General features: G+C 45.3%; 1 protein-coding gene across 1 annotated transcript in view; it reads left to right on the top strand.

Moving 5' to 3' along the window:
- Positions 1–347: 347 nt before the first annotated feature.
- LOC126522044 (organic cation transporter protein-like) overlaps positions 348–23,388 on the top strand; it is a 28,880-nt gene continuing 5,839 nt past the window's right edge. Inside the window, exons 1-7 of the mRNA XM_050170825.3 lie at positions 348–1,025; positions 7,270–7,492; positions 8,155–8,258; positions 8,744–8,898; positions 17,768–17,936; positions 18,824–18,935; positions 19,755–19,900. Of these exons, the coding sequence (XP_050026782.1) occupies positions 844–1,025; positions 7,270–7,492; positions 8,155–8,258; positions 8,744–8,898; positions 17,768–17,936; positions 18,824–18,935; positions 19,755–19,900 (1,091 nt within the window). The 5' untranslated portion in view covers positions 348–843. The remainder of the gene's footprint in view (positions 1,026–7,269; positions 7,493–8,154; positions 8,259–8,743; positions 8,899–17,767; positions 17,937–18,823; positions 18,936–19,754; positions 19,901–23,388) is intronic.

The raw sequence follows: 23,388 nt of genomic DNA, 5'->3' as shown, positions 1-23,388 counted from the left end.
ATATATATATATATATATATATATATATATATATATATATATATATATATAACAAAACAAACGCTCGTGTGTATCATACATTGAGTGCACGTTAAAGAACCCCGGGTGAACAACATCGATCCGGAGCACTCCGCTGTGCCGCGTACGTGCCTCATGATCGGATCGTGGCTCTTTGGCACCAAAAACCACAGAATTTAATTAAACTATTGCTCCCGTTTCTCAGGGCCTGACGCTCACTTCCGTCGGCGTCGAAAGCCCACGCTTCGGAAAAAGACTCACGGTAGCACCATGTAGCGCGATGTAGCTACACAGCCAATCTTCTACTGAGCGCACCGACGCCGGCTTCTTTCATCGACAGCCGGCGTCGGCAGATGCCCACGAGACGGGATAGATAAGCTCATCCATCCGGGCCGTGCTAGCCGTGCTCTTCGCTCAGCTGCAGCAGCCAGCGTTGGCCCGTGTCTGCGCCACCAGTGCCGGCAAAGCGCGCGACCGGGAAAGGCTCCTCGAGCGGCGAGTTTCGTGGCCCTGCGTTCGGTTTACCGCGAGCTCTGCTGCGGCTCGTGGGCTATCGTGACGCAACTGTGACACAGTGTATCCCGCTCCCCCGAACCGGCGCCTCGTAACAGCAGCAGTGAAAGGGACACCACGCTAACGCCGACTGCACCTCGGAATCTATTCCGCCTGTCGGCGCGCCGACGGGCTGCTTTGCAGGGAACGTAACGCCGTGGGAAAAAAGAAAGGCGAAGAGACAAAAGAAACAACAGAACAGCTCGGGATTTCGCCCTTTGCTGCCGGTCTGGCCCCCCCCGAAGCCCCGCTGTTCTGTATAGACGCCGCTGCATGCTGACTCGCTCTCCTGCCCCTTCGCGTTGCCTCGTCATGGATTTCGACAAGGTCCTGGACCACATCGGCGAGTACGGCCGGTTCCAGCTGTACGTGCAGATACTGGCCTGCCTGCCGCCCATACTGAGCGGCGCGCATCAGCTGGCGCACGTCTTCCTGGCGGCCACACCCGAGCACAGGTATGTCGGTGTCGCGCGTGGTATTAGCACGTGCGATAGATGAATATTTAATTACAATCTAGTGATACGCCTGCAGAGATGACGATTCAATCTCCTGTGCGAGAAAGTATCGGGAGTCGCGCAGTGGTTCGCGAATATAGCTCGATTTTGCCGGATTCAAATGTGTGCTGCGGACAACCTGGTCCCCGCAGTGGGGATGTGGCTTTCAACGTCTGCAAGACGGTCCTCTCGCGTCATTTTCGGGTGGCTTTTTAAAGCCAAGCTTTCTCTGCCTCTTCCTTCGAGTTTCCCACTGCTGTTGCTGCTGCTGGTGATGATGCTGTCTGGTACACCGCATAGGCGGGTGGCTCAGAGCGCGTGAATACATGACAGGAGCGCAGCAGAGAGGAAATGCGATGCGAGAATCTCGTTTGTACCTTTGCACCGCGTCGAATTACACCACGCTCTGAACCACCCGCCGACGCGGTGTGCCAGACAGCAGCAGCAGCAGTGGGAAAGCCGAAGGGAGAGGCAAAGGAAGCTCGTTTCAAAACGCTCGTGCACTTAGATTTAGGGACACATTAAAGAACGCCACGGAGGAAAATTCATCCGGAGTCGGCCACTACGGCGTGACTCGTAATCCGATTGTGGTTTTTCACGCGCAGCGCCGTAATTCAATTAAACTTTAGTACTCCTGCCACGATGTGGTGTGCCATATGATGCAATGAGGATGATCAACCTTCTCGGGAGATTATGAAGTATGGCGCATAACACCTCCAGCAATCACCCCCCCCCCCCACACACACACACACACTTTTTTTTCTTTGTACTACGCAGAAAAACGACAGTGGAGCACGTGAGGTATAACGTTTAACATCTACTCGCCACTCTCGTGTTGGACTATATATATATACGTAGAAGAAATTGAAACATTCGCCGTCAACATCGCCGCTAATTATCGTCAATCGAAGCGAACAGAGCAGAAAGCTTCTCTTACATCGATTCCCACAGTGCGTGGGATTTGCTGTCTGTTAGAAACCAAATTTCATTAAGCACTCTAATGCAAGACTGGTAGCGGATAGATAATCGTTGCAAGCACATCGCATGCCATGAGACATAGCAATAATTTATCACCACACGTTTGTCTACAAACTATTTCTCTTTCTTTCTTTCTTCCTTTCTTTCTTTCTTTCTTTTTACGATCGCGCATGTCAGCGTAAGTGGGCAAAAATTACTGAAACGCCAAGCAAGAACAAAGTTAACGCAGACTCGTCGAACGTAATGTACGGTCACCAGACAGAGGCACCAAGCTACTCCGGTTCGTTTATGGTTTCCGCGACTGCAAGGAAATTCCTGAATAACGAAACTCAAACGCTTGCCGAGCAGAACATTGCTTACCTGTCGTCTTCGGGAAAACGAAATAACCTGGCGTACACCGCAGAGCCGCACAAGTGTTGCGATACCCCACACTTTTCCTCCTTGGAGAGCTAACGGTATCACCGGAATTTCGTATTCGCGTTAAAGAACACAAAGTAGCTCATTTACTCCTGCGTTCGTCAGCTTTACCACAGCAGCATTCCTCAGCGCCCAAAACTAATTATCGAGTAAATGATTTGCTGCGTGTACCCTGCTTCTGTCTTTTACCCGGTCTAATTTTTTTCGCGGTCTCTTTTTTTTTTTTTTTGCATTCACTCCCACCAATCTCTATAGTCGTTCCATTTTAACGATGTTCGGCTCCCTCTTTGACTTTGTTGTAACGAGGTTTTACTCTATTTAGATAGAAACTCCTTAGGTAAAGATTCATCTTAATGTACACATGTAGTTATGTCGACGCGGTTAGATCCCGAATCCATTCAAAGGGTTCGCGGCCCGTAGTTTCACGCATTTTCCACGAACCGCACAGAACTGCACGACAGAAATCGTTGGTTTAAACAAGCGATGGATATATCGTATACTATCCCACGCATCTTGGAAACAAAGCGGTAACAAACTAAGATTGAACAGAAGGACGCGCATAAGCGTCACTCGCAACAATTGCTGCTTAATATCGCTGACACACATAGATGAAAAGCACGCGTGGAGCTCGTCATTCCGCAGCTTAGCCAGCTTGCGTGAATAGGCGGACACGACAAATCGTAATCAGTAAGCTTAAGTATCAGTCCCACCAATTCAACTGCTCATGTTCTATTTAATTACGCACATGTTGCAATTGCGGAATTATAAGTGCAGCAAGATTCCCGCACATTTCACTTCTTTTGCAATATTTCACGCAGTTGCTTCGTTATACGGAAACTGTCGTATGCCGCGTTCACAAACTCGGGAACACTTTTGCTATGTCACTACACTGCTGTGCGCCTGAAATTCGGTTTCCCCCGTGCCTGTTTATCTGTTTCCGGCGTTGTTTTATCGCATGCGAATCTTGTCGGCACTCTCGAATGCGTCTCCAGGCGTGTCGCCTTGAGCATCGTCTTGTGTCTGAGGGTCTCGGCCTGTAATTTCGAACGGTTCTACGGCTATATCTTTATCTGCGAGGTACTTTATTGCCGGATTTCTCCGGGCGGCACTTCGAAAGGCGCTCGAGATCTGGGTATCGGTGGCCTTTGCCGCGCTTGGTTGTTTAGTGCGAGAACGGAAGGGTCAGACCGTCGCCGTATTTGCGCTTTCTTGGCTTTGTAGATAATCTTACCCTGATAGCGCGGAATATTTAGCCCGTCTGCCGTGGCGTCACCTTGGTGCGCCGGCAAATGTCCGCGTCGCTTCATTGCCTATATATATAAGGAGCAGCGTTACAGTTTTATCTGGTTAAACAATCTTTTCAGCAATTCACTTGCACGTAGTTTACCAAAAAGTTTGTTTATTCGTTTACTTTTGTTTATTTGTTTCCATAGACAGCAGGCAGCAAGAGCTGCCCAAGCCGTGGAGGGTTATAAGGTGTTATTAGACAATTTTCAGAAGCATCAACACATAATTCAGGGGCCATTCCTCGGAGATGGCCTCCACAGTACACTCTACAGCAGAGTTAACAAATTCTGGGATTTTGCATGCCAAAACCACGATCTGATTATGAGGCGCGCCGTAGTGGGACAGTCTAGGGTTTAATTTTGATCAACTCGGGTTCATTAATGTGCGCCAATGCACGGTACACAGGCGTTCTCGCACTTCGCCCACATCGAAATGCGGCCGCCGCGGCCGGGATTTGATGTACAGTAGAGTTCCAATCGCTGACTGAACGAGGGAAAAGAGTACCGGAACAGCTTCGTTCCTGCAAAGTATGGATGTACAACTTGAGAGGGATTACGTCTCGAAGGCGGCGGATGTTCCAGGCCGTGAGGTGTGGTGCTGGCTAACACTCCAAGGTTTAGTTCTAGTAGATAAACATAAGTACCCCAGAAAGTGGATGGGAAAATTAACGGCGCCACGGTAGCACAGTTCGTAAGAGCATCGCACGTGTAATGCGAAGGCGTGGGTTCGTGCCCCACCTGCGGCCACTTGTTTTTACAGCGAAGGTGTATATGGCTAGGGTTCCGTGCATTCTTGTTCTCCGCACACAAAAACTATCATTATCAATGGCCCATACCCCCGTGAGCACTCATGCTCCCATAAGCAAGCAAAAAATGCAATGGCTCATAGCCCTGTAAGGCAGAGGCTACAAGCGTTCAGCAAAGTGAAGCGAACAGTACGTCAGCAGTTCTTTCCAATCACGCATACAACATAAATAACAGCATGTCGAAAACAGTCATCATCAATGGTTCATACCCCCGTGAGCAAGCAAAAACTGCAATGACTCATAGTCCCGTAAGATTCATGGCTACTCACTTGGCTACTCATGGCTACTCATGGCGTGAATTAGCTGCGATGACACTACCCCTGTTGTCGTTGTCGGTGATTTCAATGGGGATGTGCCGGTACCGAAAAGGGCGCGGTTTACGCGTTCCGTGTTGCACACATACATCTTGCGATGTCACACCGATCTGGCCTAACCGACCACCCAGTGGCGTACGTGCAACGATTTGACGTTATCAAAGAAAGTGATTGCAGTTGCGAATGAAATAATGACAACCCATCAATACAATAAATGAGTTCGTACCTTTGTTCAAAATTATGTGTCACCTCCATGTCGTGTGCTAAACAGCTTCGCCGGTCAACCACCTTCACAGAGTGGAATGGCTCATGATTTTTTTTCATCCACTTTCATTTCCGTTTATTGATAATTTATTTATTCCTTTAATAAGTACCTACATGTAATTTCGCTTATGCTGTTCTTGGTGTCTTTGTTTGTTGGCTTCTTGTGATATAACTAATAGAAATCGGGCCCTCGGTTTCCTTTTTTCGTTTATGCATGTCTGTATGCCACAAAAGGTTCAGAATCCAAGACAGACTCCACAGACACAGACTCCACTAACAGACTCCAAGGAAGCATCCCGAAATTACATTAACGGCAGAATCGGTCAAAAAGCGCTCCAAATCTTCTTCCGCGCTGGCCAACAGAATAAACGCATTAGACACACCATCTTTTGGGTACCGGGGCACACTGAGATTGAGGGCAACCAAAGGGTTGATAGGATCGCTCGCGAGTATACAAACCGAGCGGACCCAAACAGAGATCCTGAGCATTTCATGACGGTGATCCCAACGTACTCTGACATACTAAATTACCATAGAGGGACGAGGATCAGATATCCCCCGCCCCACAATACACTCACTCAACAACAGGCAGTTTACTGGCGAAAGCTGCAGACAGGAACTTTCCCAAATTTGCATATGCTATGCAAAATGTTCCCAAGTCAATACAGGGACACATGCCCGTGGTGTGGCGCAATACCCACACTTTATCACATCACATGGGAGTGCAATACGAATAAGGCATTCCACAAAATAGAAAATCCGAGTGCGGAGCAGTGGGAGAGCGTGCTCTCCAGCGGCGACCCTAGCCTCCATCGGAGGCTGGTGGATCATGCCCGACGAGCAGCCACGCTAAGTGGTGCCCTGGAATAGGGGCGCCAAACATGCAGGCTGGAGATCGTCATCAACCAATAGAAGAAGACATCCGGCCTGACCGCTGAATTACTCTTTCTAGAGCAATAAGGTTTACTTCCTCCTCCTCAGAATACTAAATGTAGCTAGATATTTGTCGGATTTGTCTATGCGTACATGTGCACCTATCATCGTCATTCTTTCCCTGACAAGTATCGTGCATCGATGTCGTATTCGCTGCGTACACATATGTGACACCCCCACACCCCCCCGCGGTGGCTTATTAATTAGTGGCTGTGACGTCGCGCTGCAAAGATCAAGGTGCCGAGTTCGATCGCTGCGGCAGCATTTACATGGGGACGAAAGGAAAGGAGAAAAAAACGCAAGCGCTTGTGTGCTTAGATGATCAAAACTAATCCTGAATCACCCACAACGGCGCGCCTCATAATCGGATCGTATTGCCTTGATCGTTTGCATTGTCTTATAGAACTGGGAGCTGCATTATTATCGAATAGTTAGTCGCTACAGAGTGCGGCTAACTTCAAGCCTGAGACACGTGGTACGCGTAAGGGCTCGAAGTGCCACGGCGTTGCAAGCCGGCGTCGGCGCTACAATTTCACAATGCACTGTGACCGCGCTGTAACCTAACGACCCAGACGTGCTCCGTGCGACCACTGAACAATGCAAATACTTCGCGTATCCTATTTTTACCGTCGTATGTAGCGTTATCGCCGCTGTGCGAAGCTACAATGGCGTCGCAGCACCAATTAGTAAGCTTAGTATACGCCGGAAATGCATCGGCAATGCAGTGCATACACCGTAAAAAGCAGTCGTCACTTTAACGGTTATGATTTTATCGTTTTTTTGACAAGCTATCGGCGTCGTTCCGCCAAGACGTTTCTATCGCCATGAACAAGGAGGGAAGGAGAGAGTCCCAAATACCCAATAAGCAAAAAAAAAAAAAAAAGGAAAACTTGATTCGATTGGATCCAGTGTGCTGTGCGTGGAGTTAATTGTACGGCCTGTGTTTATTTTGACGGTTAAATGCCTAGGAAATAGTTATCGAGCTATTTCCTGTCATTTACTGTGGCACTTTAACAATGATATATATACGTGGTTCTCGTTACATTCACCGACGCTGCGGTATATGGCAGCCAAATGTTGCATTTTGGTGCCACCTTGAACGCGCATATTCGTCATAACAGTGCGCGTGCTATTCTTCGACGGTATCGACATAAAATTCGGCTAATCCCCTATCTGCCTTCTCTTTTTTAACCCCTTTTGCGCCAAGGTGCTTCATCGACGGCTGCGATGTCAACGGCACGACGTTCCACGAGCCGTGGGCGACGTACGCCATCCCCGACCACAGCATGGACGAGGTGCAGTGCTACCGCTACGACCGCAACAGCTCGGCGCCGGTAGGCTGCACGCCCGAGGATTTCCTCAACACGTCGCAGCGCTGCGACCGCTGGATCTATTCGAACGTCGAGTTTGACAGCACCGTCGTCACCGAGGTGCGCACGCCTTTTTTTCCACGTACCTGTGCAGTTTACACCCGTGAGTGCACCGTGAATGAAAATTCTACCTTAATCAAACCGACATATGTATTCTACACACGGAAGTCACTCAGTTTTACTGAAGCTCATAGCGGTGCAAACTTTGCAGTTCAGCGAACTTGACGACCAATTTCGCTAGTCTGGAAAATTCTTGTTAGTGCCTTTGTCCAGGGACTGAGTGCGGGAGTACCACGTGTACCGCACCATACAGGGTCCATAGCTTTATTGACTAAGCTGCTCAGAACTTTATATTAGATTGTATAGGAAGAAGCCTGCAGAAGCTTAAAGCTTGCAGTAACGAGTCAGTTCATCGTCGATCGTTGCTTGGAGATTCACCACGCGGTATTAAAGCAACGGTTACTTCAGAAACGAAACTTCGACTTTATCAAGTTTGCGAGAGCTGCTACACACATATGGTTCTGGTATTTGAAGGCTTCGCATTGTTGTACTTGAGTATCGAAAGGAATTGCCAGATGCTTTCTTTCATACCGATCCGCCCAGCACGCCCATCAGATATGGGACATTTTTCTACCGCTTGCCCCTTAATTATGTGTGTGTTTGTGCACCTTTTGAAGCGCGTGCTGTACGGTTGCGCCGTGTTTTCCCTCGCTACATTTCAGTTCAACCTGGTCTGCAAGGATGCTTGGCTAGTCAGCACATCGCAATCACTGTTCATGGTGGGTGTCATGGTTGCATCGGTGCTGTTTGGCCATCTCTCTGACAGGTAAGTGCGAGCGCGTCCCCCCCCCCTCTTTTTTTTTTTTTAGTAACTATGTTTCTTCAAGTTCAAGCGCACAAACGGAACACAAGACCTTTCATTAGGCAACATATAAGCCTAATTCGAAAACAGCGCTGCAGAAGTTAAAACACGCACACACAGCTTGAACATGCGCACAGAGTCTATTCACGCTTCGTGTGTGTCTTCACTTATGCAGCGCTTTTTATTAATTACGTCATTCCAACTAGCCTCAACGCAAGCGTTAACGGAAAAGCAGATTTAAATAAAGATATTTGATATAAGTTAGGCCAAATTCTACCAACTGCTGCAACACTTAATTGCCATTTATGCTCCAACTATTGTTTAGAAAAAAATAAAGTTCCACAATCAAGGGTCCCGGCGGAGGGCGCAACGCGGCTCTGTGTAACGGTTGGCAAAGACTATACACGTGCCCAAGTCGTAACAGTAGTCATCGGTGCCCGGGTTCGCAGGTACGGCCGCCGGATCTGCTTCCTGTTCATCCCGCCTGTGTTCGTGTTCGCCTCGTGGGCCACGGTGTTCACCAGCAATTACGTGCAGTTCACGGTGACGCGCATAATCACGGCCATAGGAGCTACCGCCCTCTACCAAACGTCATTCGTCCTAGGTAAGAAAGTATATATATATATATATATATATATATATATATATATATATATATATATATATATATATTTAATATTCTCGTACGTTTACGATACCGACGCATGGCAGTTTTGGGTAACGCACGTTGCAACATTGCGACGAGCATTACACTGATATCAGTGTAAGCGAACTTAATGGTGTTTTCAATTTTGAAAACGAATAGCTTTTCTTGCCCCTTTCGCGCGCATTCCCGGTTTGCGGTCAGTGGCCGAACTTGGTTGCGTTCGGTGGTCGGGTGAAGGCGCCGAAGAAAGGGGGCGCTCTCTCTCCCGCCGCCGAGTTGCAAGGAGGGGGCACTGTCGCGAGTGAGCTTTGTGGAGCGCTTGGCAAGGGGCCATTTAATTTCGAGAATTCTACGACTCGAAAATTTCGCGCGTGCAAAAATTGCAAGCGAGCGATGTCAAACGCCCTGGTATTGAGAAAAAAATGAAAACAGACGCCCCTAACAGCCATGTCGAAGTTTATACAGGATCATGTAATATATATATATATATATATATATATATATATATATATATATATATATATATATATATTACATGATCCTGTATAAACTTCGACATGGCTGTTAGGGGCGTCTGTTTTCATTTTTTTCTCAATACCAGGGCGTTTGACATCGCTCGCTTGCAATTTTTGCACGCGCGAAATTTTCGAGTCGTAGAATTCTCGAAATTAAATGGCCGCTACACAGTAGTGTATTACAGAAGTTGTATTTGTCCTCAAATTGTGAGTCGATACTGTAGGCAAGCAAAAAATTATGCTGAAATTGTCGAGGATGATTATCAATGTAAGTAAGCGAGCGAGCGAGCGAGCGAGCGAGCGAACGAACGAACGAACGAACGAACGAACGAGCGAACGAACGAGCTATATATATATATATATATATATATATATATATATATATATATATAATCACCGTGTGTTCCCGTAAGTGGGAATATTGCATTTTATCTACTTACAAGTTTTTACCTAATCGTTACTGCAGAATAACGCGCCAGCCTATCAAAATTTTTCGTTTAGTGTCTCTTCAAACTAACCGTGACCCTTTGTTCGCCGACAACAGCAGGAAACTGTCACGCAGCTCGTTTTTCGCTGTACGCCTCGTTGCTGACGGCAAGCTCGCTTCACGGCAAACATACGGTCGATGTTGTGAAGCCACCTTAAGGTAGGGCCTCGCTTTCACGTAGGGGTGGGCGAATAGTGACTTTTGCGACCGAATCGAATACGAATCGAAGACTGCCAGAAGCGAATCGAATCGAACATCTTGTTCGAATAATTAATAGCCGCGTTATGGCAAATGCCGTATTTGCACGATTCTACCGCGCCACAGATAGTAACGCGCAGTTATATTACCGCGCAAATATCCAAACATATAATAACAACTTGGTGCCGGTTCTACCGCACTCATCAAGTAACGAAAAATGAGTCCACGCGTACTCTGTTGAAACGATATTATGGAACATACAAAGACACACAGACACGTATACAGCTGAATATTAGCGGCTAATGATGAAGTTGGTTAAAACACGTTGGCGGGCTAGTTGGTTTAAAGGGACACTGAAGGTTACTATGAAGTCAAGTTAAAGTTATAAAGCAATGCTCTAGAACGTCTAAAGCGTCAATATAATCGCGAACAGAGCTTTAGTAACCGAGAAATTGAGGTAAATGCATGACACGATTTGAGACCCCCCAGCGACATTCTGGTACAGCCCAATGACGAAGGCACTCCTCATCGTAATTTATGTCACTAGTACTCAACTACTCGTATTAAAAAGATAATTTCATTGGGTTATAAGACGGAAGAAAATGCTACTTGTCTACTTCTGTTCAATTCTAAAAAAAAATAACATTTTGACGTTACCCTTCAGTAGTATGGGTGGTCGAAAGGCTTCGTTTTCGCTTGACTCTGCGCGCTCGACTATGCGCCGCGCGCGCTTTGGAGTTTCAGTTGTTTCGTTATCGCGTCGTGCTGCGCTGGTTCTGCTGGCTCGCGAAACTTGCATTTGGAACAAGCAGCGAGAATGCCACGTCCAGGTGATGTCGTGGGATGCGCGAACGGTCCGCGGAACTTGGCCAAGGGCAGTTGCAGCGGCTAATCCAACGTTACTTATCACTGTGTGCCAACGAGTGAACCTCTCCGTTCGAAGTGGTTGAGTTCCGTACCTCTGCCACAGCGCATTGGGAAAGAGCCGAAAAATCACATAGTGTGCTCGCTGCACTTTCGTCCAGAGGATTACGAGTTCAACGCCGACTTACTGAAGTCGTGTGGAGTGCCTTTCAAAGCAATGCTTTCCCGTAGCGCTGTTCCGTCGGTCTTGCCTGCGTTCTCCGAAGCGCAAGAACAACTGCAGGTCGAAGACGCGGGCGGTGAGTGCGGCGTTTGGTTTTCACGAAGGAAAAGCTACAAATGTGTGAATATGTACAGCCATGACATACAGTTGCCGTCGTAGTAGTACGCGACGACGCCGGCAGCGCGAGCCCTCAGCAGCAGGTCACGTTCATCAGTGCTTAAATCGCTGAAGTCAAGCTCAGCATCGCGAGCCAATGTGTCGTTGTTAGGGTAGTCCATTGCAACGAGCGTCAAAGTTGGCGTCATAAAATAAAGAACCAGCTGATCTTCGCGCACTTTCCCTTCCGCTAGCCACCATATAGTTCCGCTTTCGCGCTGCTGTCGGCTCTGTCTTGGTTCTGTTTCTGGCCGTGCGTTTGCGTTTTGCGCAGAAAAGTCGTAGCGCCGCCTGCGGGCGCCGTTACCGACGGCGCAACGTCACTATGAGACATGACGTCACCACTCCTCGATCGGAGGGCGGGCGATTTGAACTGCGCTAGAGGTACGCGGACGCTTCAGAACGCATTTTCTCTTAAAGTAAGTCTCTTCTTCGCATGAAACAAGTGTTTAGAGGTTTCTGGGATGGTATTTCAACAGTCCACGTTGACTTAATATTAACCTTTAGTGTCCCTTTAAATCCATGATAGTGTGTGTAAGTGCTACTCAACGCGCTGTCTTGTGTATCTATTTCTTTCTACGTCTTCGTTCAGTCGCGCTTACACACTCCATCATGGAGCGGCTAGTGGCTATCGGAGTCCGACGTCACCTTCTTTTCGCTGTCTACCCACCACATAGTCATCTTCATTTGTATATCTAATGGCATTAGAGATGCCCCACTTCTGGAGGCTCGCGCAACCATCGGCTGCGGCAGGGCATTCCACGCACCATGGATCCACCTTGCGATGTCTCCGAGGGCCGCTTTCTTCAGATGACCTATTCCATGGCTGTGTGGCTAGCTACTTTGCATTAAGAATCTGTTTCATTTTGAGTAGAGTTAGTTACAATTGGTAACGCACATGCAAATTTGAACGCACCTTTTATTCAAAAATAGTGCGCTTTGGAATCGTGCGAATAATACAGGGTGTTTTCTTTTTTTCTAGCTGCACCAAATTTTAAAAAAATTGCCTGTGGCAAATATCACGATCCTAATCCTTGATCTAAGTTACCCGATCAGGCAGCCATTACTTCTATGAGAAATCTAAATACTTTATTAAATAATTAGCCATAATTACGTTAGCTTCATTATTAACATTGCGGCCTCTATTTCAATCTACGAATTATAGCTGGTGAGTTCGCAAGGCGTATTCACTTGGAACGAATTCTCAGGACTGCACCAGTTTCGAGATGTTAATTTTCGAAGCGTCCCACAAAATGCATTGGCGTTCCAGTTACTTTTTTTTAAAAAGAAAACGCTGTTTTATTCATTGAAGCACAAAAGCAACTGGAACACCAATGCATTTCGTCGGACACATTGAAAATTGATATATCGAAACTGATGCAGTCCTGAGAATTCGTTCCAAGTGAATACGCATCGCGAACTCACCAGCTATAATTCGTAGATTGAAATAGAGGCCGTAATGTTAATAACCAAAAAGCTGATTAACGCAATTATGCTAATTCTTTAATAAAGTGTTGTGACTTCTCATAGAAGTAATGTCTGCCTGATAGGGTAAAATTTAGATCAAGAATTCATCATCATCATCACCACCACCACCACCATCATCATCATCATCATCATCATCATATTCATGTCCACTGCAGGACGAAGGCCTCTCCCTGCGATCTCCAATTACCCCTGTCCTGCGCAAACCGACTCCAAACAGCACCAGCAAATTTCCTAATTTTGTCACTCCATCTAGTCTTCTGCCGTCCTCTACTGCGCTTCCCTTGGTACCCATTCTGCTAACCAAGGATTAGACTCGTGCTATTAGCCACAGGCAATTTTTTAAAATTTGGTGCAGTTAATAAAAACACGTCCTGCTATAAAACATGTTCACTCACCACCCAGTATACTCTTAACGTTAGCAAGTTTCTGTCATTACATAGTAAGCTATGAAGCGTTCTTTATTAAAAGCACAAAAGGAGCATTAGGAGCAAACGAGTAGTTCCTTCGCATGCACAGGGCTCTTCAGAGAGTGCGTATGATCTCGCTGTACAGCCTGTAAAGTGTGGCTACCTGAGCAACGTAGCCTGCTACACTACGCAAGATCTCATGTTTCATGTGTATACTATGCCTGCGGGGGTGAAAACTTACCGTACTTTTGCTCCAATTTTACGTTCATCTGGGCGCAGTCGACATTTTGAAATATTCGACAAGTATTCGAATCGCATTCGCGAATAGCGACTATTCGATTCGAAAGTTTCGAATATTCGTACAACCCTGCGTTCACGTAATGAGTTGCGCAAATGCCGGCGCGAACATTGGTCATCGACTAGAAATAATTTTATCTACATGCAAAAAAAAAAAAAGACGCTGCCAAATAATATCCCTTAAATATTTACGACTTTCCCGGCGGTTAGAGCGTTACCGCCGTAGCATAAAGAGGTACTCGCTCTGCAGTGAAAGGGCTGTGAATCCGCTGCTTTGATGCGCCGATTCACATTTCTTTCCTTTTTTCATATAACTTTTTGTAGATATAGTAGGCTTCAAGGACAGCTGCTGGCAGCTCCCATTAGCCCAGCATATGCTACCTATCCCAGTGGTGGTCCAACTGCGCCATATTGCTTTCAATTCAACTTGCCCGCTCATAGCTGCGCCTACTCAAGTGCAATTTGCGCCAACTGCGCAAAAGTGCAGTATTACCGCGTTTTCACGGCAATGAAATGTTTTCAGTGGGGTTATGCAACTACAGTAAACGACCAGTTTTTCGGGCTCCCAATTTTTCGGACGTGCCCGATAATTCGGACGCCTTCGCGGCGCCGCCACAGTAAGAACGTCTGAAATTTCGGATGCAAATAGCCTTCGCTGTCCGATTTTTCGGACTTTTTTTTTACCATGACTGCAGGTCCAAAACTGCATTGATCGAAGCCACCACCGCCGGCATTTTGATATCTCGCCGTCTTGAACAGGCGCTCTCGCACGCAGATCCGCTGGTAGCCGTAGCCACCACGGCGGCAACGCTAGGCCTAGCTACTTTGACGTTCGCTACTAAAATTCTTGCTGTTCGGTGCCGTATTTTTCATTAAAACAATTCGCCGCTGCTAGCAATGGCGCCAACTCCCAACTCTGCCTTTCTAATCTTTGGCAATGGCTTCAAAGCTCGGAAAGCACGACGCGTTACATAATACCGGTCCCCGGAAGTCAGCTTCGCTTCAATATAGCAATGTCACGCAGCGAAGCATACCAAGAGTAGCAAGGAGCAATTGTCACGGGACGTAAGTATGTATTCCTCAATTATACACGCGAGCACCCGCCGTCTCCTGTCGCAGTACGAGCACCGATACGCCAAATAATTGCACTGGCCGGCCTTCAAAGCTATTTCGGACGTGCCTGTGGCAGTTTGAGCCCTTGGGGGCAGTAAAAGGTAGTGCTTCGAAAGGTCGGTCGAGTGGCGGCGACAAAAATTACGGTTTTACCCCGAATTTTTCGCAGAGGCCACACGACACACGGGAAGTTGTTCTCGACCACCATCGCCATCTTTGCGACACACCGTACGGAGGCATCTCAAGTTGGCGCAGTTCATAGATGCATAGTCCCATGTCGAGCTTCTAGCATTGTTATTGGGCGTAATGCACATTTTGCCTTGCGAGGTAAAGCATATCAAAGCACATCTGTCATTCGGAATGCACATAAGATATTTGCCGTCACTTTTTGCCTTGTGCCTGACGGCGCAAATTTTTCTAGCTCATTTGTGATATTATGTCTGTCTTGCACCTAGGCGCCTATCTTTGTTCTCGTTATGCTCCAAAATTTTATTTGATTGTTTACAAAATTCCTTGTCTACCCAAATGAAAATGTTTGCCGTATACCGTGCATGGTATGCTGTCTGTGGGAAGGCAAGCTTAATTGGTCACTGTTAGCGTTGTCTTGCTTCACTCTTGAGCAGCACTTACTCATTGCACAGTAATAAGCTTCACCAAATGGCTACAGATTACTGCTGTACTACTCCAAATGTTCCAAAAAGACCAATTTTTCTGCTTCGAAACTGCTCCAAAATGCTGGTGGGGCTGCTCCTAAACTGCTCCAGAACTATATTTTTCCTGCTCCAAAAATTGCTTTAAATCCTGAACTGGCTGGATCACCAATGCTATCCTGTCGTCTTTTTTTTCCCCCTGCGCTCCTTTCCGTTTTTCCTTACTTGCTGGAACATGCATGTCTTTGTCTCAATTCCAACCAGCTCAATTAACGACTACTGCACTTTTCCGTCATGGCAAGGGCGCATATGCGGCATGACAAAACCCGCTAGCTCAATCGCGACCAAGCTCAGAAAATTAAAGGTGGTGCCTGTGCTGCTTCTCACTTTCTGAACACAAGAATGTATAAAGTGCTAGTATGTTTAACTTATGAATAACGCAGCCTGTGCAGCTGCATTCACAGTCGTGTGAAAAGGACGTAGCTGAACTTTTGATCATAGGATGTGTGGCAGCAGTGAAAACTACGCCATTGGCTGTTAGCAAGTTGCAGTTAATTCCTTGCAGGCCTACGCAAATTAACTTTCAGAAAAAAAAAGGGCAAACAGTTACAATAGTGTGATAGCAATAATGAATGAGAAAGATAGGGGAACACGTTTGAAATAAATTTGCTGTATTGTGAATGAATTGCTATATTAAGGTTTTTTTCTTCAGTTTATCCTGTGCAGTTGTCCTTGTAGTAAATTTTTCTTTAAATGCAGTAACATCATCAGTACACTGCAGCTGTGTTTGTATTATCTTTAATGGTAGAACTGTGTTTTGTATATTAAGTACTAGCAATTGTGTTCTTTTTTCTACCAAGAACAAAATCTTCAATAGTGTAGACAATATATGAGGTAATAATTTTTAAGTTTTACGTAATTTAAAAAATCGCTGATGGCAGGTAGCATAATTATAGTATTTGAACTGGATTATTCGAAGTGGCGGGCATTACTAGCATGAGAAATCGAAGCACACTGAACTAATTAACAAATATTACCTAATTAACTTAATTAATTACCCTATGGCATATATTGCAATTTAAGAATTGTAGCCGGTAAGTTTGCAAGACTTATCAAACTGAAATTAATTTCCAGAAGGAGACCATAACATGTTATCTTGCCATAACAGATGTTGCCTTAAATAATTTTCGATGTCACATGTCACCATGAGTCACAGCCCAGACATGTACGTAGGTGCACTTGTGCAAATACGTCATCCCTCCAGCTTGGAGCGCGGTGCCTGCGAAGAGAATGGCAAATGATGTTCGGTTTTAAATTTAAGCTCTTTCCACAGCACGTAGCGACGCAATACTTCGTGGACATGATCGTTAGCGCGCATGTCGGCTCAATATGGCCAGACCTGGTGAGGGGCCCTTTAAGAAGCAGACATTGTCAGGAGGTTGTAGCATGAAAGTGCACAATATTCCTTTTATTGGTAAGTGTGAATGTACACCATTGCAATATCCAGCAGCTATAGTGTAGCCCTGTTCCTTGACCATACTACAGGATGAAATCCGGTTGTATCCTGGAAAAATACAGTGCAACAGGCCTGAAAGCATGTGCCACCTGTGGTAATGAATTGATTAGGAGTAGTTACAGCATTTATTGGGTGCCATTTGTAGTGTAACTAAACCTGCTTTTTGCTGATGGAGCGTTAGTTGCATGGCTCACCTGTAACGAGGATGCAAGTGCCAGAAGCCCTCAATTAAGCTGCCCTGTATTATCAACTCCCATAAGTGGTAAAAATCATCAAAACCTGAACTCGTCCCTTCCTTGAATGTGCAAAGTGGAGGGAACCAGCTTGCCTAATCTGAAGTGTGTGTTGCACTTACTCATGCAAGGCCTGCACCCCAGCTTTGGAGAGCAATAATTTGGGAAAGAATGTTTCAATATGTACCACTCGCATGAGTGACTAGCCATAAACATGAGTCATGTAAAGCCTAACCTTGTAAAAAAAAAATGTTGATACATATATATGCATGTAAATACAGTCTTGACTCATGTAAGATTCAATTGTGTAACAATTCAGGAAAAGAAAGTGTGAGCCATAAACATCTAAATACAGTAATTTACACACCAATACATAACCCCGCCTCAGGCTTCACCTCACTATGCTTTCGTAGCCCATTATAGTGCCACAATATCCTCAGCATCTCCTATCATCTCCTATATTCTCCCTAGAGGAGTTTGCCCAACAAGCTATTGTGGTGCTTTTTACTACAACAAATCCTGGCCACTGAATATGTACAATGTGTACGCCAGTTGGGAGCAAGCACGAAACATAGTTTCAGAATAAAGTGCTTCTTTACTTTCTCCTCTGCCTGAAATCTTCCATTTGGCCTACAAGGTAAGCCCTTGACAACAGCGTGGGCATTGCCATTCTTGTGCAGCTGTGGAGTTGGTGGGCCCTTCACGGCGGCTCATCAGTGTGCTGCTCTTCCAGTTAGCCTTCCCTCTGGGCGAGATCCTGCTTGCTGCGGCTGCCTACATGCTGCCCGACTGGAGGCACCTCTCCATGGCTCTAGCTGCACCCACAATCCTGCTTTTGCCCTACTACTGGTACTACCCAGAATCATAATCGAACTGTTCCTACATATAGATAGATGAAAAATGTGAAAACGATCATGTACTTAGATTTAGGTGCTTGTTAAGGAACCCCAGGTTATCAAAATTAATTCGAATCGCTCCACTGTAGCACGTGCAGCATTGTGATCACCACGCGTCATCTGCCATCATCATGCTGCACGTTTTTGCGTGGCTCCACAAGCATAAAAGTATGCACACTTGTTCTTAGCCGGGCAGGTTGCTGCAGGTGCCACTCCGCTTGCGCTCATCCTTTCATATATGCAAGAACGGGGGCACGCCTTGTCGACTGCCATTGCGCCGTTCCTTACAGCGTGCCTCATAATCATATATCGTGGCTTTGGTATGTAAAACCTCAGAAAATGTTTTTTTTCTCTTTTTGTTCCTGCAGATGGCATGCCATGGTAGTGGACTGTAAGGTTTGTGCTACATAGATCAGTTTGTCACGCAAGTTTTGCAGAAGCCTAGTTCATAAATGAAGCATTTCTAAATGTTGGTAACTGCTCAGTAGCCAACATGAATTCTGTCTCGCATGATGGTATAATTTCAGCACATCTGAAACAACACTAAAATGCATTTGTACAACATCCACATTAAGAGGAAGTTAATTAACGCACATAAAATTTAACACGGGAGAATTAAAGGCAGATATTTTAAAGTTGCGGGCAAGAAAAAAAGTGGCATTAGATCATAAATGTTAAATTGTACTGTTTTATAGGCGCCATAACAGAGCAAGGGTAACAGAGAAATATTGTCTTACTGACTTGCTTAACTTTGCTCGCACCGATTACCACAGTGCATGGGATTCACATGATTTATTTACTTATTTATTTATTTGTTTGCTTATTTATTTATTTTTCCAGGCTTCTACCAGAGAGCTTAGCCTGGTGCATGCACAACAAAAAGGAAGCTGAAGCAATTTCTATTATAAATCGAGCAGCCAGATGGAATCGCAGGTCTCCTGTTGCCAGCTTGGTAAGTGGAGTAGCAGGCTGCCTATACAGTTAATTAGCAACAGTCCATGTTGTTAGATACCACATAACATTACCAGTTTACCGTGCACAGTTTGCGGATCCCCTTAACTGGCAGCTACCTGTGTGCTTGTTGGTTGATGTGGATATAAAAAAAATCCAAAAGAAATGACATTATTTTACCATATCTGTTTCAACCCTTAACAAAGGAAAAGTTGATAATTATGTTCAACACGAAAGATTAAGGAAGAGAAGCTTGAATGGTACACCAAAGGAAAAAGTTTTCCAGGAGGAAAGACCATGAAAAAAGGTACAAAAGATGCACAATAACATGATGACAGTCCTTTGTTTTCAGGCAAAGCCCTTTATTTGCACCCCAATTGAGGTTCATGAAGATTAGGTTAAACCCGATTTCTCCCAGAAGTTTACCAAGAAGTGCATTTTTTTAAAGGACGAGTTTAAAGAATATCTGCTAGAACCATAGGGAGAACAAGGCTCCGAGAAAAGCACTCGTGTGCTGACCTACTGGCAGGATTCCACCGCCCGCTACCCCAATCTAGTAAACTCAGCGCTGGCGATGCTCTTGCATTGTGAACAGTAGTTGTGATACTGACGTGTTTTCCAGACTATGGCACGTTCAAAGCCCTGAAAGATCTACAAAGAAAAGGTCAAAATGCAGATGATAATGTACATTATCCAAGGCTTGTAAGCATCGCACCTCTTGCAAAGCATGCCCATGTGCACTATATTGGTTCTGCTTTTCTTTTTCTTTGTTAAAAAAAGTGTGAAAGTTTATGTAATATACCTTTGACTTGAATTACAGGGATGTGGCCATGCTTGCAGTGAGTCCTGCACAGACCCATGCAGCCACAGCGCGGCACAGACTAAAGATTCATCATCTTCATCACTGGCCGATCTCTTCAGAACCGCGCGGCTTTGTTGCAGAACTCTTAATGTGAGCTTAAACTGGTGAGTCATTGTCGGTGCTACCGATGATCTAGGTAGAATGCTTAGATTTGCATTACGGGTTATGGAGGAGGTAGATAATAAATTTAAAAAAAAAAAGACGAGACTAGGACAAAAGATGCTTTCACCGCATAACACCCAGAACATTCGAATTAATAATGTACTTGGCAAGTACAGCACAAGTGAAATTTCAAGTTGTGGTAAACGTCAAGCCCAAGGATATAATTTTGGCTAAGTCTGCACTTAGGTGAATAACAGAAGATCAACTGTTGCTCATACCAAGCAGACACAAGTGAACTGTAGTGTTGTCAACTAGAATTAACTGGTTTAGTTCTTGAACTGTGGTTTCAGGAAGGACTTAGAAGTCAACTTCGGTGTGTACAAACCGAATAACCTCTTCAAGTGTTGTGCTTTCTTATTCGTGGAGTGTATGTGTGCACACGTACATGCACATGTACATGCACACATAGGCACCAAAGTCATAGACACCTTCGTGCCTATGACTCTGGTTTGGTTTGGGACTCTGACCATGGCTCTGGGGTCGTATTTTCTCAAAATCCATTTTATTATCCATTATCAAGTTCCTTATGCAATCCTTCCTCACTGGCTCAGACAGAGATGTTATTACTAAGATCAGCCACTCAACGCAAAGCAAACCATCATACTTGCTTAGTGGCTATGGTGTTAGGCTGCTATGCAATCCTTCCTCACTGGCTCAGACAGAGATGTTATTACTAAGATCAGCCACTCAACGCAAAGCAAACCATCATACTTGCTTAGTGGCTATGGTGTTAGGCTGCTAAGCACAAGGCCACGGGATCGAATCCCGGCCACGGCGGCCGCATTTCGATGGAAGCAAAATGCGAAAACACCTCTGTAGTTAGATTTAGGCGCACATTAAAGAACCCCAGACGGTCGAAATTTTTGGAGTCCCCACTACGGCGTGCCTCATAATCAAATTGTGGTTTTGGCATGTAAGAACCCCAGAATTTAATTTTAATTTTTTCTACCTGGAAAAATAAGACTTTTCATGCGCAATAGATTGTAAGGCACGGGCCTGTAAATTGGCCGGCCAGGTCACCCGACCTCTTTCCATTCAATGTCTTTCTTTGGAGTTATGTGAAAGGTCGTACTTACATGATTGAGACAGACGTCAGATTAGCTCAAGACAAGGATAACGGATGTCTGCCGTAGAATTCAAGCATCGGTCATCAAGAAAGCCACTGAAGATGTGATAAAGCGGACTCATTACTACGTAGCTGCAGAAGAAGACCTATTCGAACACGTCCTCTCAGCAGCAGCTGGTGTTCAATGGCGCTTATGAATTCACAGATAATAAGGGCATACTGAAATCTGATGTATTTTTTTTGCTTTTTGTGCAGGCTGCCAATTTGGCTAATTTGGAAGTGATTACTTACTTTCTTGAACGCATTGGTTTTGCCTTTTCTCAACACGTAGGTCGCTTCTCGGTCTAAGTATATCGCTTTTATTTGATGCCATGAACCTATTTTTGCAGCACGTATACACTCTCATGAAAACTAAAACCGTCACTTTAATTTGGCTTTGGTCCGAAGCAAGTTTCTGGCACGAAATAAAAATGTACGCGCACTCTGTTGATGCAGTGTAAGCAAAGCCAGGATTTTGCAACTTTATGCCTATTACATTGCTTGTTGCGTTTTGTGCGTGGTCAGAGTGGCACTTTGGCCGTGTTATCAAGGGGCTTTTGTTATCAATGTGATCAGTCGGCCTTGAGAGAAGGATAATAAGTGTGATGTAGAGTAGAAGAAATAGCTGCAAAGCCACGAAACCTGCTGTTGGTGCTTCTTCCGTACCATTATCAAGGTGCTGAGCTGTCTGTCAGGGTTCGCGACAGGCAATGCAGTTGCTTTCGATCAGCTTATTTGAGGGCACTGCTTTATAATGCAGGTGGGAGTGCAGTGACGAGGTGTTTTTCATATTTCGTGAGGTTTGTTTGCTAGTCAGAAAAAATTGCAAGCAATTAGTACGTCGCTGAAAACACAGCAGTTAGATGTCATTTGGGCATGCCTGGGGGTGCCTACAAATGCCTCATTGACACTTTGATAATTAGGACAGTACTTCTCAAATTGGATAATTAATTGCAATTGCCAAATTAAATTTCAGGAACGAAAAATCTACTGGCGGCTACTCCACTGTACTGGAAACAATATGCATTAGGTTTTCAAGTAACGCAACTGCTCTTTTTTAAAGTCTTGGTGCATGATAGTTCAGGCACCCTGTATAGTTCACTCAGTAACAGAAATGAGGCCAAGCCATATTCACTCGAAATCAGAATCAACAGCCGTTATACACAGGAGCACTTATACTTGGACTCGAAGAAAAAAAAAAAAAAAAAAAGACAGAGAGAGGCTGCAGTTTTGCCAGAAAGGCGAAGCAGTATTAATGTTAGCAAAGTATACAACGGTCACACTAAGGAAGATTACACCACTGAGAGACTTCAGATTCTTGGTGATGGGAGAGGACTCAGGCTGTGAAATTGAACTGTCTCCTACTATGAGGTATTGTAAATTCTCACATAAGGCCTTCATTTAGTGAACAATTCTTCAAGGTTACATGAAATTTGTTCAAGTGCAAAAAATATATGGGGTTCGGAAAGCCGCCCCCCCCAGCCCCCTCTTTGTAAAAATGAAAACTTTCCACCTATGACAACGAAGATCAATGTGCAGTTATGCCAAGAGCAAAAGGTGGACAAAGTTCTACCAAGCACCATTGTTGACATTTAGACAGAGGTGAAAACTCATACTAACAGTACTAACGTACGGGGCAGAAACCTGGAGGCTTACGAAAAGGGTTCTTAAATTGAGGACGACGCAACGAGCTATGGAAAGAAGAATGATGGGTGTAATGTTAAGGGATAAGAAAAGAGCAGATTGGGTGAGGGAAAAAACGAGAGTTAATGACATCTTACATCTTAGGACATGTAATGAGGAGGAGAGATAACTGATGGTCATTAAGGGTTACAGACTGGATTCTAAGGGAAGGGAAGCATAGCAGGGGGTGGCAGAAAGTTAGGTGGGCTGATGAGATTAAGAAGTTTACAGGGACAACATGGCCACAGTTAGTACATGACTGGGGCAATTGGAGAAGTATGGGAGAGGCTTTTGCCCTGCAGTGGACGTAACCAGGCTGATGATGATGATGAAAACTCGTCTGCAATTACTACAGCTCTGCTCTGGTAAACAGGAAAAAAAATTATGTGATGTGAAACACATGGACAGAGCATTCTAGCACATCTGTAATCGTGCATGTTTTCAGGGTTTGATCCTGTTGCCATTTTCGAGTGGAATGGATTACACTGTAAAGAAAATTATGAACGGACCCCTGAAGTGAAATTCTGATGCCGCTGTTAACAGCACTAGCTGTTTCCCTGCGTGGAATTTGCAACAAGTTGTTTATAAGGCTTGTTGCTTTGGTAGACCAATGCTAGATGGAAGTACGTTAATTGTGGTTGC

The sequence above is a fragment of the Dermacentor andersoni genome, chromosome 6 (genome assembly GCF_023375885.2).
Source record: "Dermacentor andersoni chromosome 6, qqDerAnde1_hic_scaffold, whole genome shotgun sequence".
NCBI classification, from domain to species: Eukaryota; Metazoa; Arthropoda; class Arachnida; order Ixodida; family Ixodidae; genus Dermacentor; species Dermacentor andersoni.
This window is presented reverse-complemented; position numbering and strand designations above follow the sequence as displayed.